This window comes from Syngnathus typhle, linkage group LG8, assembly GCF_033458585.1.
Source record: "Syngnathus typhle isolate RoL2023-S1 ecotype Sweden linkage group LG8, RoL_Styp_1.0, whole genome shotgun sequence".
Classification (NCBI taxonomy): domain Eukaryota; kingdom Metazoa; phylum Chordata; class Actinopteri; order Syngnathiformes; family Syngnathidae; genus Syngnathus; species Syngnathus typhle.
Genome location: NC_083745.1, coordinates 10153073 through 10169838, shown reverse-complemented (window position 1 = coordinate 10169838; position 16766 = coordinate 10153073). Strand labels below are relative to the sequence as shown.

At 41.5% G+C, this 16766-nt stretch overlaps 1 protein-coding gene across 7 annotated transcripts; it reads right to left on the bottom strand.

Moving 5' to 3' along the window:
* Positions 1-103: 103 nt before the first annotated feature.
* On the bottom strand, positions 104-15700 carry klc1b (kinesin light chain 1b). 7 transcript variants are annotated; one of them, XM_061285606.1, is made up of 16 exons: positions 15572-15700; positions 11742-12012; positions 11371-11601; positions 10995-11076; positions 10634-10862; positions 10445-10532; positions 9976-10077; positions 9531-9704; positions 9225-9324; positions 8418-8470; positions 8099-8166; positions 7362-7470; positions 6670-6822; positions 1750-1874; positions 1613-1670; positions 104-1158 (listed from the first exon to the last, which is right to left on the bottom strand). In XM_061285606.1, exons 2-16 carry the CDS (start codon positions 11988-11990, stop codon positions 1078-1080), a joined length of 1902 nt encoding a protein of 633 aa, XP_061141590.1. In that variant the 5' UTR covers positions 11991-12012; positions 15572-15700; the 3' UTR covers positions 104-1077. The 7 variants fall into 7 exon arrangements, with proteins under 7 accessions (XP_061141590.1, XP_061141594.1, XP_061141592.1 ...); XM_061285610.1 differs by having other exon boundaries at positions 6697-6822; XM_061285608.1 differs by having other exon boundaries at positions 10995-11073.
* Positions 15701-16766: the final 1066 nt, after the last annotated feature.

Sequence of the window (16766 nt, the reverse complement as noted above, 5' to 3'; positions counted from 1 at the left end):
GGGTATATTGGCTCTATTTGTTCACGAGACAAAAACTGGCATTTGAATAGAAACGTGCAGCATTGTTTTTAATCACTTAACATTTTAAAGACATGACAAACCATGGCGAGAAAAATGTGAATTTTAATTCTGAATCAAGTCAAGATTTGAACATCTTGGAAGCAACTGCCTACTAACAGAATCACTGTTCTATTAATCACTGTTCTATTCCTCTGTGCCCAAATACAATAATAATAATTAGCCAGTATTCCAGTTCTTTTGAGGAGCTTCGTTTAAAAGACAGAAGACAGGCATTGTGCAAATCATTGACAATCACATTGTAGCAATCTTAACAAGCATTATTTTTCTCATCAGTGTAAACAATTTCAAGTCAGAGTTGTTCACCCCTACTTAACCTCGCATGACATGGCACCAGAAAAAGGGGCACAATCAGTGACCCAATTTCCATCATTATAGACGTTTTACTGTTAAACACTTTTAAAACAAAGAGGTGTTAATATGGGTGTTTCTCATTAGTGATGAGTTGTCTGGTTAGTGTTGTGAACTCATAACTTAAAGACGTGAAAGTAGCAACCTATTTGACTTCCAAATGTACATTGGTTCGTGAGTCACGTGACGACAGCGAGGTATTCATTCTCTCCGTGTCCCAAAGCTTTAACCCAATAGCGCATCTCAACAGGCAAATATTATAGACAAGTGTAGTTTTAACAATCATGTCAAATTTACAAGACATAATTTAAAAAAAAACGCTACACAGCATATTTCTTCATCAAGACTAAAATCAAATACATAATTAGTACAGCATCTGTGCAGAAAAAAAACACTCAGCATGGTTAAAAAAAAAAAGACTGGCACAGAATATGTGAGGAAAGGAGCTTGGTGTCATGGCGCTAAAAAACACTCATAGTGCACAATGATGATAAGGAATCAAAATGGTGGCAACGTTGTACTATGACAAAGGAAGGCAGGCACAATTACAAAAGAATCCCAGTGCACTCAAACAAGTGAAAGGGTCTTTGGATGCGAGTATCAGGAAGAAACATCTTTGGGTCTGGAAGATCGGCTTGGAAGTTGAGATCAGTTTCCGGAGTACAGATTCATGGTGCTGGAGCTCAGGCCTCGGCTCACCCGCAAATTATTGCTTCCTCGAGGCTGAGACTGAGATGTGATTGTTAAGGACATGATAGAAAATTGAGTTGATGTTTGTTCAAAAAACTCCAGGAATAATAATAATATTTCCTTTAAAGCAGGGGTGTCAAACTCATTTTTTTCGCGGGCCGCATTGTAGTCATCGCTTCTTTCGGAGGGCCATTATGACTGTCAACCCAAATAAATGTATGAGCACCTCATAATATATACAGTATAAGCTACAAAACAAACTGACAAATAACTCGTTTTCAAATCAGACTAGTAAAAACTGGTCAAATATTTAAAAAAAAAAAAAAAAAGATATTTTTAAAAGTGAAAACTATTCAAGAATTCTAGTACTGACACACGGATTTGATGCACAATTTGTCTTCATGGGCCACGTAAAATGATGTGGCGAGCCGTATCTGGCCCCTGGGCCTTAAGTTTGACACCTGTGCTTTAAAGTCACATAGTGCCTCCTCACCTGTAACACCTCATCACTTGTCTTGTTCAGGTAGTTCAATGAAGCCGCTCGCTTCATGCTGGCAAGCAGAGAAGCAGTTAATGGCACGCAGACGAGAGACTTCAAAGATAAATCTTTTTTTCTTTTGCAGTTCTTACTTGGTGCTACGAGGTTCAGGCGGTCCATTGCCCTGCAGTTTCTTAACTAGCAGCTCACTGCTACGTCGCAGGACGTCTCGGAGTTTGCCTAGAGAGCCGCTGCGTTGGAGGGTTCCGCTGCCGTCCTGCACATATGCACTCATCAAGCCACCGGATCGGAACCCTGAACACAACCTTGAATAACACTCAAGTCATCAGAGAATTATTTTATCATTCATTTCTGGCTACATTAACATAAGCCATTTATCAGGACATATTTAACAAGTGCAAGTGGGATCGAGATATGAATATTTGGTTGAAGTAAGCTTCATCGCCAACAGAGGGAGCTGTACATTGTCAACACTGAAGGTGGCACAATTTGTGCCACTTTTTCTAACATGTATTTTATATTTATACAGAGTAGTGGTTCGAATGTAGAATTCCTATACCACAAGAAATAAATCTGCTGATAGTACAAAAAAATATCAAAGGGCCATTATGTGAAGTACAACTCCAAAGGGAAACAGTGTCGACATAAGAGAAGTACTTTTTTAATGGAGAAAAGTAAATTCCCAAATAAAAACAGCACTGTATTGTAGAGCCACATATGGCCAGTTTACGTTCTTTAATTTTGAGTCCGTGGTGCATTTATATTATCATATTTGTTGCGTTAATATTGCACACCCCGCTGCCTAATTGGTAAATTGTTTTATTGTAAAGTTAAATAGAATTAGTAAAATAAAAAAATCACATCAAATCTACATAGCAGTGTTGTTAGACAACTGGTTAATTATTATTAAATTATGAATGAGAATTTTATAGTGTGAATGAGAACTCTGAAGTGACTTCACTAATATGGTGTGATGAGGAAAAAACATTCTGAACATGTAAAATAGTTATGAAATCATTCAATAATGTTAATGTGCTATTGGGAAAAAAAGAGATATTATGCGATATTGGAAAAAAAAAAAGAAGGATATTATAGCTAGCTTTGGTGGCCCCAAAATAGTTTGAATATAAACATTCCACTGGAAAAGAGAAAGTTCACAAATGAAAAAACTTTATTTGAGATACCAACAAGTGTTGATGCAACCATCTTCACAATGCAAATTGGTAAATATGACGACGCAGTTCTACTACTAGTGCTACTAAGGTAATATTCTTCTACATTGGAGAAATGAAGTCACACTTTAGCTATATGTCAAGAGTCGACAGTTCAATAAATAGGCATTCCACTAACACAACATTATTGATATTATAATTACGTGTTGCACATGGTCAATTCCAAAGCTGAGGGTTGAACTACTAGAGGTATAGATGCACTCATGGAAAGGAATGAAGAATCATGGCAAGTTGAAGACCGAAGCCAGAAAGTGAATGCAGCACGAGCACAGCAGCCAACGACGACACTTTCAAGGTGTTAAAAGTGAAACACTCGAACTAGCTGTTGTGGATGTTGAGGTGGAGAAAAAAAACAAACGTTTCCACCGAGGTGATGATGTTTAAGTGTGTGACCGCTGTGACTGTACACACAAATACACTCACTAAACGTTACTGCGATTCGCGGCTTCTGCTTGAATTACACGAAGAAAAGGCAATAATGCATATTTTTGAGACTGCGACATTTGAATCTAGTCAAGTCAAGTCAAGTCAAGTTTATTTGTATAGCCCTAAATCACAAGCAGTCTCAAAGGGCTTCACATAGACAGAAATTGACAATTATTCTCAAAGCATCCCCTGATCTTAAGCTCCCAATCTCATCTCTAATTGGTCTTTCCTGACACGATGTACAAAATCATGCCGTTTGTTTTCTCATTTGCAAGCGCAACCTTTTGTGGAGCGCACTGAAAAGGAGAGCAAAGAGCAAGGACGCTGAAAACGGGAAGCGCAACGGCAGAATGAATTACCATGGCAACAGCTTGATGTCAGAATCGGATACTGACAATTCTGCGATTTATTTAAATACGACTGCCTTAACATTCAACCGCGAAAAGTGTGCACAGAAATGTAAACAAATCATACAAAATAAAATAAAGCTCTTTTGTTTTGAAATCTTTGTAACAGAACAATAGGCTCTCTTTCTCTCTGGTCGACTCAGATGCGAACGTTTTGATATGAACGTGAAATGATATAGTACCACGACAATTTAGCCGTTTGACCTCAAAATTAGTTCACGACGTTAAACACAAAAAAACCTGCAGATAATGTGGCTAAATAGAGCGCTTGGCAACTTTTAAATAAAAAATGAGTAAAGTGTGATAATGGTTTTCGAATTGAGAGACAGGAATTCAGTCTATTCAGAATACACTGAGCGCAACATACATACAAGCCAATTGAGGGAAAGAAAATGAAGGGAGCGAGACTGAGGTTACGCACACAGCCGTGCGCGCACACACAAACACACACAACCACACACAACCACACTGGGGGAAAATTTCCAACATAAGGTTAGCAGAAGGAAAGGATAGTGCCAGAGAGAGAGACGAAAAACCAGGAGGGGGCCAAGATGAGAAGACCAAACGTCCCGGTAGCTCTCGGTCGGACCGCGGACTGATGTGACAGCTGAGGGAGGGGAAGAGGGGCGCTCTCTGCTGGGGAGAAGGGGGGCGAGGGCAACGGAGAGAGGCGACAACACATATCCTTTAGCTATTGGTTGAGGGAGGGAGAGAGGGATGGAGGGATAATCTTGATGGCTTAGGCCTGATAAGAGAGAAAAGAGAAAGAGACAAAAAGGGCACAGGTTGTAAGATGACCAGCTCTGGGTTGGTCCTCCTTCCTAACATCTCTCCTACCTTTCTCCTACCATACACTATTTCCAACAACTAGACCAAGATTTGTTGACTCCAATTCATTGATCTAAACGTAAAACATATTCTCAGGACTTTACAGTAGAACATCTCAAGTTAATATCTTGGAATTTGGACAATTTTGGTAGGAGGGGTAGCAAATGTAATATCCACTGGCGGAGCTTGAGGGGGACTTTTGTTTTGCAGACGCCGCCCCTCAAGGGGGAAAAAATATATATCATAGCTCCGCCAGTGGAAAGTTCTACCATTTGCATAATTTAAACCCACGCAAAATGATGAAACCAAACGATGACAAGCAGGATCATTGATTGCACCAAGTTGGTGTTTGCAGTTGCTGTGACTCAGCTGTCTTTGGTTCCTTTTTGGGCAGCACAATCTGAACTTGCCACAGTAAGTGTTTGCTGCAGAGATGGACCATTAGCAAGCATCAGCACTCAAATGGATACACTTAAAATCGAGTGAGCATTGATTAACCGGACGGGATTTTGAGACGTTTTGTAGCGGGCCTATGTAACATTTTGATCCTAATCCTCCACTTTCCCTGTCAGTACAACAGTTCACACAAAACCACTTACTGTAACTACATATCAACCCAGGTGACCTTGAACAGAGACGTTAAGGGAGAGTACAATCCACTGAATGTAGAAAATAATTTTGATTGACACGCTGATTGGTTGTCATGGCAATAGTAACCAACAGGGTTAGTGAAGACAGGGGGGGGGGAAGCCAAGGATGAAAAAAGACAGCATGCAAACAGACAAGCATTTAGCTGGAAGCAAAAAGCAGGAGTCAATTTGCGCATATTATGAAAACACACACACACACACATTCATGAACACATCCACAGTTTTGTTGACATCATCTAGACCTCAGCAGAGACTAACGTATCAGTGATTATGCCTCTACAAAGATTTCCACAATTTTGCTCATTGGTTGTACGGGCCTGATGCTGTACACCTCGCTTTGAAAATTAAAAGATGGCTGGAAAGTCGTCACGCCTGCAGTCAAACTAATTGTGGCAAATGAGTCAATAAAAGCAAAAATAATGGGTCTCGTATGTCATTTGCATGACATTTTAGGGAAAACATCTGTATGTCATTACGTTTTATGAAGCATTACTGCATAGCAATTGCATTCAAACCTATGGAGACACACACTCACACAAGTGTTACCACACAGCCCCACCCTTTTCCTTTATGTACAGTAAAGTGAGAAACAGACATCAGGTTAATACGCCACCGCTGTGAGAGCACACAGTGCATTAGTGCGCATGTTTATGGGTTAAGTCCAATGACTGGACTAGAAATGGCTGCATGCATGTTTAAAGCACGGACGGGACTGCAGTGTGTGAGAAGCACAGGCTCAGTCGAGACGCATCTATTGGCACAGTCATGTAAAATTAACCACGGGGTTTCTGCTAACTAGGACACGCGTCTACAGTAGCGGTGTTTTTCGAAGTGCACAAATCGTTGCGCTCAATGTCTTAGCAAAAAGACCGGCACGGATTTTAAAGCATTAAAACTGCAGCTAACCTGCATATTAGGTGCACACACTATTGGGCACTGGAAAACGTCAACTTTATATTTTGTGGTTCACATTAGGAACATGCTAATGAGAGTTCTAGATTTAATTGTTTTTTGATGGTGACTCGTATGTGAATTACGGGGTGCCAAGGTGCTGCAGCATGAGCCTGTGCCATATTTTTACAACTCCTCTTGTGAAAAAGCCATGCCAGCAGAACACGGCAAGCAATGAACAGCAACACAAAAATGTGAACTGAGACACTTGTCAAATAGGACATGTCGCCGTGCCAAGACACTCAATCAGCTTTCTCGTTCAACAAAAAGATTTGGATGGGAACCTCTCATTGGAAGGACAAGGCAAAAGGGAGCTAGTACAGAAAACATTCACAGAGTACGTCGAGTCCAGATCAAAACAAGGCACTTGGGTTATATATTATTGTCATTAATTGGTGACAATTGCAGAATGTTTAACAAATCACATTGTAAAATGGTTATAAAAAAAAAAAACTTCTGAGACCAGTCAACGCCCCCTTTAATATGATCAAGATGTCCTGTTCCTCCAATGAGGGCCACCGGCTTGTAAGACTCAGTTCAAGTGGATTTGTACTCACCCCGTTCCACTCCACGCCCATACTCACTTCCTCGCCAGCTTCGGAGCCGCTCTCGTACTTGACACTGGCCAGGCTCTCCCGGCTCCTTCGCCTGTCACCATCTGCGTCCTTCAGGATCTCCACCATGCGTGTCTGATGGATGGGGTCAATACCCTAATGGGAAGAACACACAGAGAAAAAGAAATCATAATCACAAAGTTAAACATTAGCAAGAGGATAAAGGATGAATGTGTGTAGTTGTATGGGAATATTTAAAGGGAAAGACAAGTCAAATATTTTCTTCATAAAAATATGGTTAATGCAACCTGAGTTATTTTCAGTCAACATCGAGTGGCAAAATGGCCACCCTATGAGATGCCTTTGTTTTATCCATATTCCAAAAACGTAATTAATAATCAATGTTGTTGTTACTTGACTTCCCTTTGAAGTTATTTAAGATTAGTTAAGAAGAAATATTTTCTATGGCTGTGAAATGGGAGAGTTATGTTTCAGGGTGAAAGGTGAAGGCTCTAGAGCGGCCATGGCTTACTGTGTTGCTCTGGATCCAAAGCAATGTTGAAAGAGAGAGGGAAAAAAAAAATAGAATGAGATTGACTCTCCTAATACATTTCAGAATTGGGGAAATAAACAGGAAACGCTTGGCTGTTTCGTGCGCATACATGTTCCGTGTTCATTTCTGAAATGTGGCGAACCTGCTTGCGGGATCTAACGGCGCACTCCTCCAAGGTATCGGCAGCTTCAAGCTTGCCCTGACGGCGGTACAGAGCCCCCAGGTTCCTCAGCGTCGTGTTCACGGTGGGGCTGCAGACAAGAAACAGGCATACCGTTTTGATCACCTTTAGTCAAACTACATTTCTTGAAACCTTTTGAAACCATTTCGGCAGCAAAGCATGAATAATGCAGTTCATGACATTACTGTAAATGTCCCAATTGCTTCCAGGATGATGGGGAGCTGATAACTGCTCTAGTATGTGTGGTAGATTAAATCACACAAGTGAAATGGAGTGCTGCGTTCCAGAAAACTAGGGCATGAGAGATATTCACTCTCACTAGAATTGTGCAATAGAGCACTACTTGACGTTCTTGCTCGGGACAAATCCACATAGCATGACTTCCCTAAATCAGATATTAAATACTCACAGCACCCAAACCTGAATTAGTAAATAATCACGTAAACGATATTTAATGTACAAACCTTGATATCAGCATTTATCTAAAGATACATCAACACATTTATTAAAATAGTTTTGTTGTTGACTTCAAACTAGAATGCTGAGGGAGGGCCGAACACGTTGAAAACGGGATATTTCCAGTCTTCAAGTTGCGGCACTTCAAGTTTATTTTCTGATTTCCCCTCATAATTACTTCTCTTATAACTGCTTAACGCTGTATGATTCAAAGTGTCTTTATGACAGCAAGTGGGCCCCACCTGTTGACTTTGCAGGCCTTGTACCAGCCTCCATACTCTCCATAGGGCGTGTTGTCCCTGTGCTTGCCCTGGAAGTAAAAGGAAAAAGGCAACTGTGAAAGGGAGGGAGTGGTGTAAACCAGACAAACAGGATTTTGTTTTTGTTGATCTATAATAATGACTTGCCCAAAGGGGTTTGGACTGAGTCTAAGGTTTTGCATGATGAAAGTGGAATCTGAACTAAACTGACCTGTTTGTTGCTTTAATGTTTTTCAAATGTGTCATTGTTCCTGTGTACGACTTCTAAACGTCACAACTAGGATCGCATGGAAAACCTCACCTTGCTCATCTCCTCTCTTTCCTCGGCGTGCATCCAGATAGGTTTGTTTTCAGCTGCAGAAACACACACGGGAGAGGTTCGACCAATTGTGCAACACCAGTGGAATTCCCTTTGCTGAGTCCGTGATCAAGTATTCATGATGTTTTGAACTGGCTGAGCATAGCATATTGCCCTTCAAGAATAGAGGTTGAATCTGTTTCTGTATTTGCATTGTGCGCAATAGTAGATTAAATTTAAATTTGAAAAGAAAAACAATCTAAAATATGGATGTAGATACAGTACAGTTTGCATTAAATGTGATTGACTACATGGAAAACCAACTGTGGCTGATTTTGTAGGTGTGGGACTTTTCTTCTGAGAAATCTTGTTGAAGGTAATATTTGAAAGATAAAACTGTCAGAGAAATTTATCAAGAAAAGCTGACAAAAGCCATTTTCCTTTCTTATTCAAAGCGCATCTAATCTCAGGAGGAATGAAATCACCTTTCTCAGTCATAACTAAAAGAGAATGCAATTGCCAGAGTTGAGTCCAACACTTTTTATTTCTCCAAAAGCCCTTTGTTTTGAGTCTCTGAGTCCTTTAAATGGTGAAGGCAGGCAGCCTGCTTAGAACACCGTCCACTTTTTAACCATCTGTCCAGCACTCTTCACTAGTGTGAGATAAATAGTAGATAAAAGATGAAACAATAGCGGAGGACAAAGACTAAATAAAAAACTGAAGGGCAATTAAAAGTAAACCTATTCTACTTTTGCATTTTTTTCAAATGTTAGTATTCTTTGTTATGAACTAGCTTGAGCAAGTCCTTACCATCAACCGATCCAAACTCCTTCTCATGGGCTCGAGTCAGAATCTCTTTGTAGAGAATCTCAGCTTCCTTGTATTTTCCCTGTTTGAGGAAGCAGGACGCCTAGAGAACACAGAGGAGGAGGGATACTTAAATTATAAACCCAGAAGACTTCAAGAGAGAAGGAAGCAACCTGTGCAGTTACTCATGTTCAGTCATTTAAATCACTTTATTTCCATCTCGCAGCTTCAGGGAGCTACAAGCAAGTCAGCTGACGAGATGCTGCTGCTGCTTTGCACAACGACTGCCTTTGTGGCACATCTACTCACCAGATTATTCTTGGTTTTGGCCACGTTGGGATCATCCGGGCCCAGCCTACACTCGTAGATCTCCAGGGCACGGCAGTAGTAGTATTCCACCTCTTCGTACTTGCCTTGATTCTGACACAGCAGAGCCAAGTTGTTCAGCTGTTTGGCCACGTCGGGATGGTCCTTCCCCAAGACCTGATGGAAAGCATACACATTTTTTTCAACATATCGATGAGTCTATCTCATTACTTCTCTTTGCATCTATCCTTCTGTTGCGACCCCCGGGAGCCTGAGACGTTTTGATCAGCAATCGGTGGGTGTGACTAAAGCTTTGCCACAATTCCTTTCCCACAATGACAGTGTTCTCTCTTTTATAGATGCTGGTGTTAATTCTTACAATGAGCTAATTGTTCACTGTTCTAGCTCCGAGGTCAGGTGTTGTGGAAGCCAGGGATGTTTAACTTACTTTCTCTCTGATCTCCAGAGCCCTCTTGCACAGAGGCTCGGCCTCCTTGTACTTCCCCCTCTTTCCATAGAGTACAGCTAGGTTGTTCAATGTTGCAGCAACCTGCACAACGCGTAGAGAGAGACGATAGCAAATGAAATGCACCATTTTTTTCGCAAAATAATTCTCAAAGAAATTGCAAAAAGGCTTTTCTAAAGTCTGAAAATTAAACCAACATTTTGTAACATCTGATTTAGCTTGATTTATGCGCCAACTCTGTGTATTTGACATCAAGATAGATAATTGAACATATCAGAAACCCATTTTTGAGTAGAAGGGCAAAACATCTATACATCCTGAGGCAGTGGGAGTAAATAAAAGAGAAGGTACAGCAAATACATTCTTGCCGAGTCTCTGAGCAATTGAGACCGATTACCAATAGAACATTAACATGTCGATGTTGATGTTGCCATGACAATGGGAGTCTTACAGCAGGATGGTCTTTCCCCAGGGTCTTCTCCCGGATAGACAGAGCATCGTTGAGAAGATGTGCAGCCTCTTTGTATTTATTTTGATCCCTGGGAGACAAAGACAGTTAACAGCAAGAAGTGACACGATTGGAACAAACGACAGGAAATATGGGCGACAGCTCAAATTGCCAAACAGAGTCATTTCTAACCTATAAACTAAAGCCAAGATGTTGAGCATAGTAGCCACATCGGGGTGGTCGTGTCCAGAGGTTTTCTCCAGGTCCTCCAACGCTTGCTTGCAGAGGGGCACAGCGACCTCGTACCTGCCCTGAGAAGCGTATTGGATCACCAGGTTGTGTAGTGTTCTCAAACGAGCTGGGATCTCATAGCCGCCTTGCTGGGCCGCAGCCACTGCTGCACTGTTGTGTTGATGTTGCACTGCGTAGGCAAAAAAAAAAATGCAATGTAAGCATGAGGCCAGGGAAGGAAAAAAAAAAAATCTAATTGGAACAAATATCCAAGTTGGAGAGAGTACACTATATTGTCCTTGCTAAATGATGTAGGTCTTACTTCCTTGGCCATGCTCCTCTTCATCATTAGGGAAGAGATCATCCAGCGAGTCCTTTGGTGTTTCTCTGTCCTTTTCCTCCTGCTGAGATTAAGAAGAAATCAAAATAGGAAATGACGTCTCAAAAATGACAAATCTAGTTATATAATACATTGGGTGAACTTTTACACCCCTAGCGATGACCCGTTTATATGGTTTCACCATTGGAACCAATCCCTGAGGCTAACCATAACTACACGGTGGCCCTCTTTGAGAATGAGTTGGACCCAGTCACGGGTCAATGGAGAACTTCTTAAACCATACATCTGGAATAATTATCAAGTGAGGGCTTGATTTGGAATAAAAATAGCTGTAAAGTTACAGTGAGACTTGACTTACGGTGGGGGAGACGTCTTCATCATATTTCTTGAGCTGGTTCATGAACTCCAGATGTTTCTTTTCTTCCTCGAGCTGAGCTACGCTCTGCTCGCTCTTTTGCAGCTTCTGTTGGGTGTTGGCTAGCTCATCCCGCAGCCACTGGTTCTCCTGGCAAAGCCTCCTCACCTGTGCGCGCAGCTTCTGCTTCTCTGACTCCACCGCATTCAGGTGGTTGGACAGAGCCATCATCACCTAGGAAGGCAAAAACATTAAGAAGGTTAGCTTTGAACTGAAATAGCCAAAAGGTACGACAGGAAGAAAAGAGTGTGAATCATTCGATGGTCCAACACACATGCAATCATCAATATTGCCAGTTCTTGATCCGGTGTTACCTGTGCTTCACCAAGTCCCAGCTCAATCATCTCCACTGACTTGCGCAGCAGGTTGGACTTCTCATGCACCAGGTTGGCCTCTTCGTCCTTTTTCAGGCACTTGATAGTCTCCACGAGACTGTGGAGAATGGAGTTGTGCTCATTCTTGAGGGCTTCCAAACCCTGAATCACCAGTTTGGTGTTGGATATGATCTCCTCTTGAGAGAGCTTTTCGAGCTTCTCTTCCCGGGCATACAACATTGTGGACATCTTTACAGTTGCTCAGGGAAACCTGGAGACGATACACAAAGTGGAAGATGGCATTACACAACTGATGACAATGCAAAAGGAGCCAGGAGAATCTGAGACCTTGCAATTTTAGGGTGTATATTATTGACATCCTATTGTGCTAAGCCAAGTCTTGGCCTGGCTGAGAAAATGTCGCCGTTTGACGGTACTGTATGGTGAGCCAAGCTGTTTTCTCAGTCCAGTGACTCATTGAGCCACTTCAGTTGTCCGCTATATACAAAAAGGGGCCCTGCCCTTCCAGCTTGAAATCCAGGCAGCTGTGAGTGAGCTCACACGCTGGAGCATCAGTAAGGATGAAAATGAGAGATAAAAGTCAGCCAACATCTGGGAGAATTATGCCAGTTGGCCAACTCCAGGTTTTGATCACTCTCCATTTTGCCATTTTGAATCAAAGTGTAGGCCCCTTCCATAAAATATGACAAAAAAGATAATAACCTCCTAACATCTCAAGTAGCTGCAACCTTCACCGTGGAAACCTCACTGCCTTGAAATACAGTATTACTCTGGCTAAGGCAAACCTGGTCCAACCATTCAAAAAGGGTGTGTTACTATTACTATCTACTAATTATGACTTTACCCTGATGTTTGGCATCTCCCATCCAGCTCAACTCTGTTATTAGAAATTGGCAGTGGCACCAAAGTTAAAGATTTTTTTTCTTTACTCTCATGTTCCTGGACCGGCTTACTCTAATCTTCGGAAGAATTCATGACGCTTTCAGTGCAACCGGAAAAGTCTCCTCTTTTCTTCGGTCATTATATTTAGTTTGAGTCAGATCTGGGCGAAGTATGACCGTGTAGCCCGTCCAGTCTCAGTGAGATACCATGATGAGCATCAAACTGACCAGAGCTTGTCAAACATTGGCTATGCATTGAAGTTCATTGGAGTACATCTCCTCCATGTTTGAGTGGTTGAAAAGTCCATATAAGAAAAGGCCTCAGATACTCGATACAGATCTGCACATACAGAGGCGAAAAACACTTTGGTGCCAGTCGGAGACAACAGCTCTGCTTTGATACAATAAAGCAGTCAGCGCCCTTGTTATTTTTTTTCCAAGTCTTTATAGAGGTACTAACGTGTCATAGCTTTTGTTTAATCTTGAACATGTTGTCATTTAACAAAAAGCACGCACAAAGAAAAGGCGACACTCTGAATTCGCCTATGAAGTCGCTTCTTCTTAAGAGTGAAATGTACGACGCTGCTTTCAGGAGCTCATACATATTTTCCAATCTCTGCTCCCTGCCAAGTATCAGGATTCAGGCAGTCTCACATTTTATAGCATAATAACATGCAATACATGTCACCATACTGCACATCAACAGATGTTTGAGCTCCTAGCTCCGGCAGACGGCTTTGCAATTAAATCGTAATCTCAAACCAAAATGGGAAAACAGTATGAACGTTATGTTATTATGAACCCTGATAGAAAAGAACAGAACTATGGAAATAACAATGGTTGGTTCTCGGAGTATCTTGAGTTAAAAACAAGCCTCCAAATTTACTGTTTGGAAGGGAAGCCATTGGTGAGCAGTTGAAGAATTATTCCAGCTATGACACTAACCTGTTTACGTTGCTAATCGGAGCCTTACGAGTCTGGCATGGAGCATAATTCATCAAATAATAACGTGTCTTCCAGTAACACAGCAGCACAGCACGCACAGAATAGATAGCGCTCAGCCGCAGAGACCCTTCGAGAAACGACAAAGGACGCTGTGCCTTCATGCAAATGTAGGACATTGTGGGCGGGGGAGAGAGAAAGGGAGAGAGCAGGTACACTACAGGGAGAAAGGGGATGCTTGCGTCTGTAGGATGACGCTGACCTTCCTGCTGCTTCACCGCCAACAATTGGCATCAGCTAAGGTAGCCCCGCCCAACGCTGGAAGAGCAGAGCAGTGCAAAAGAGAGGGTTGGATGGGGGCAGGGAGCCATGGAGATGTGCACCTCTGCAGCCACACAGAAGGGAATAACAGCAACGACGAGCCACAACGGGAAAGGCTCCATGGCAAAGTTTAAAGACACAAAAAGATGCACACTTGATTAGTCCTTTACACTAGCTGGAGTAGTTCCAATCTGCGCTAAATGATTTGAACAAATAATCATTAGAGAAATGAGTAAAAATTGAAGTAGGAGAAAGGTCTTCCATATTTACTATTCAACTTAGACATTTTTAGATTCAAGACAAGACAACTTGGATGCTGCACCAAAGTGGGAACTGCATTAAATACGGCTACGCTACAGTAATTACATAACTATATGGTTAGGGTAAGGTTACTGTAGGTTATTTTTTTTTAAATCACAAGACCCCTTGACAGACCAAGTAACACCAAAAACATCTGAATGGGCAAGTCCTGATTCAAGTTACATTTTAAAATGGGGGTCAGGAATGTGTTTTTACATACAAGCTCACTCATGTTTAACAATGACCAAAGGTCACAACACAACCACAATCATAACCTCCAGTCATATCCAGTACATTGCTCATGAGATGCAATAACCCAAGGAAGCTGATGATAGGCCATATGATACTCATAACAAATATAAAGTACAACCACCCTTCTGCTGGCTCACTTGCTGAAAAATCTTCCCGTAAAGCAAACTTTGGTCATATTGACAAGCAGGTTGGAATGGAAACCAAACTCAAAATGAAGCAGGTGCATCAGTAAACAACATGTCTGTGTCAGCATCACATGTCCAGATCAGATTACGTCGTTTTACATCACCGGATACCATCATTCAGCCATTTCCGGCAAGCATCCACATTGCAGAGGCAGTCATCAACGAGGGTGTGGCAGGCTGCCCATCGGAAAAAACGAGGAATCTGCCACAAGCACCCACTGTACCAAGCTTTTTATTTGTCTGATAAGTGTAACATGAGGTTTACTCATGCATTTCTTGTAATCATTTCTATATGGATCTGTAAACAAAAGGTCACATTGACAGCAATGTTGCTGTTTACCTTGATAGCAAGAGCTGGTACCTTTCTCCAACTCAAATATAAAAATATCTGGTGATGTCATTTGGACGTGTTATATGACCGTGAATCATATTTTGAAACTAAGTACACCAGGATTTCCTAAACTACAACCAAAGAACGTTGCAGCACATTCAATGGTTTATTTACTTGACCATTATTACCCGAACTTGTGTTACAGCTATTGCATTCCACTGAACGCTACATTAGGCAGATCATTTGTAACAATTACGTTTATTATGAAGATGCCACGTTGTCCTCCATCATGACGTAATTGATCATGTTTAAAGACAACGTCCCCGACCACGTATTAGTCCATCCACGGAGTTGTTTTCACTAATGTTAAGAGTAAAGCTTTAAATATTGGTTCAGCTCTGTCGTCAGTGGCTTTTTAACTCGGCTAGCCTGTTAGCATCACCACTCCCTGTTTTTTTCTAGGTGCGGACTCAGTGCGTTTACATTTTCAAGGCATTAGCATGAGCGGACATTTGTGAAAATAAAAGTATATTGATATGAGGGTACACGGATGATCGCACTGATTACAATATAGAAAAAACGCAAAGATACCCTTACCGACAGCCAGAACCTTCGGCTAGCCCAGCCCCTTTAAATGCAAAATGTCTCCAAAACCGCACAGCTTTCCCATCAGCCTTTGCGAGCAAGTGATTCTCCGTGACGTAATGTTTTGTTTTTGCTCTTTGTCTCGCAAAATGTAACATTTTTAACTAAAGGTTTTCATTGTGGTTGTGAAATATGGCAAAATCTTGCTCAATTTAAAACACGCCTTAGATTAACTAACATTGTCTGCGCAATGTAAATTAAAAAATATCTTCCACAGCAAACGCTTGGGTGAAAAAGAAGCTAATGCTGCCATCTAGTGGCCAAATGTATTCAGCGTTTGGTTTCACTATATGACCCTAACGAGGATTATAATCAGTTCAGAAAACGGATAGATTGCATTATTTAGCATCTGAATGCAAAAGCTTCATTTTGTCTCGTGCATTGCGTCACGTTAAGGAATCACCTCCAATAACATATGTGAAAAGCGTATATGATTATTGTTGTGGCTTTATGCTCTGATACACTGTTGTAGTGTTGTCACTAACCGTGGGTTGCTTACTGGTTGTTTCACCAATAATACACGGAGGCAAGGATGCAGTACAAGTCGATCTTTTACTGCCCGCTCAGTCAACATCTCCCCAACTCTCAATACAGACAGACCACACAGTCGAGCACCGAGTGCTCGATTCCAATCTACCACATCCCTCTTTTCCAACTGAGAAGTAGCTTATCTAGTATCGGTTACCTTAACTCTTTGGTATCAACATTGATCACAATTTCGACATGCATATATCAATTACAAACAAATCATGTTTCAACAACCCTAATGGCTTTCAACAATCTTTTTTTTTTTTTCCTTCCGAACCTATAACATTTTATAACACTTCACGATAAACACAAAACATCCCACTTCTGACACCATGTTGTGGCTTTATGCTCTGATACACTGTTGTAGTGTTGTCACTAACCGTGGGTTGCTTACTGGTTGTTTCACCAATAATACACGGAGGCAAGGATGCAGTACAAGTCGATCTTTTACTGCCCGCTCAGTCAACATCTCCCCAACTCTCAATACAGACAGACCACACAGTCGAGCACCGAGTGCTCGATTCCAATCTACCACAATTATGCCGTACTAAATGAAATCTTTTTCACGGGAGAAAGAACATCAAGGGCTTGTTACTCTATTAACATTAAGTTATGACAA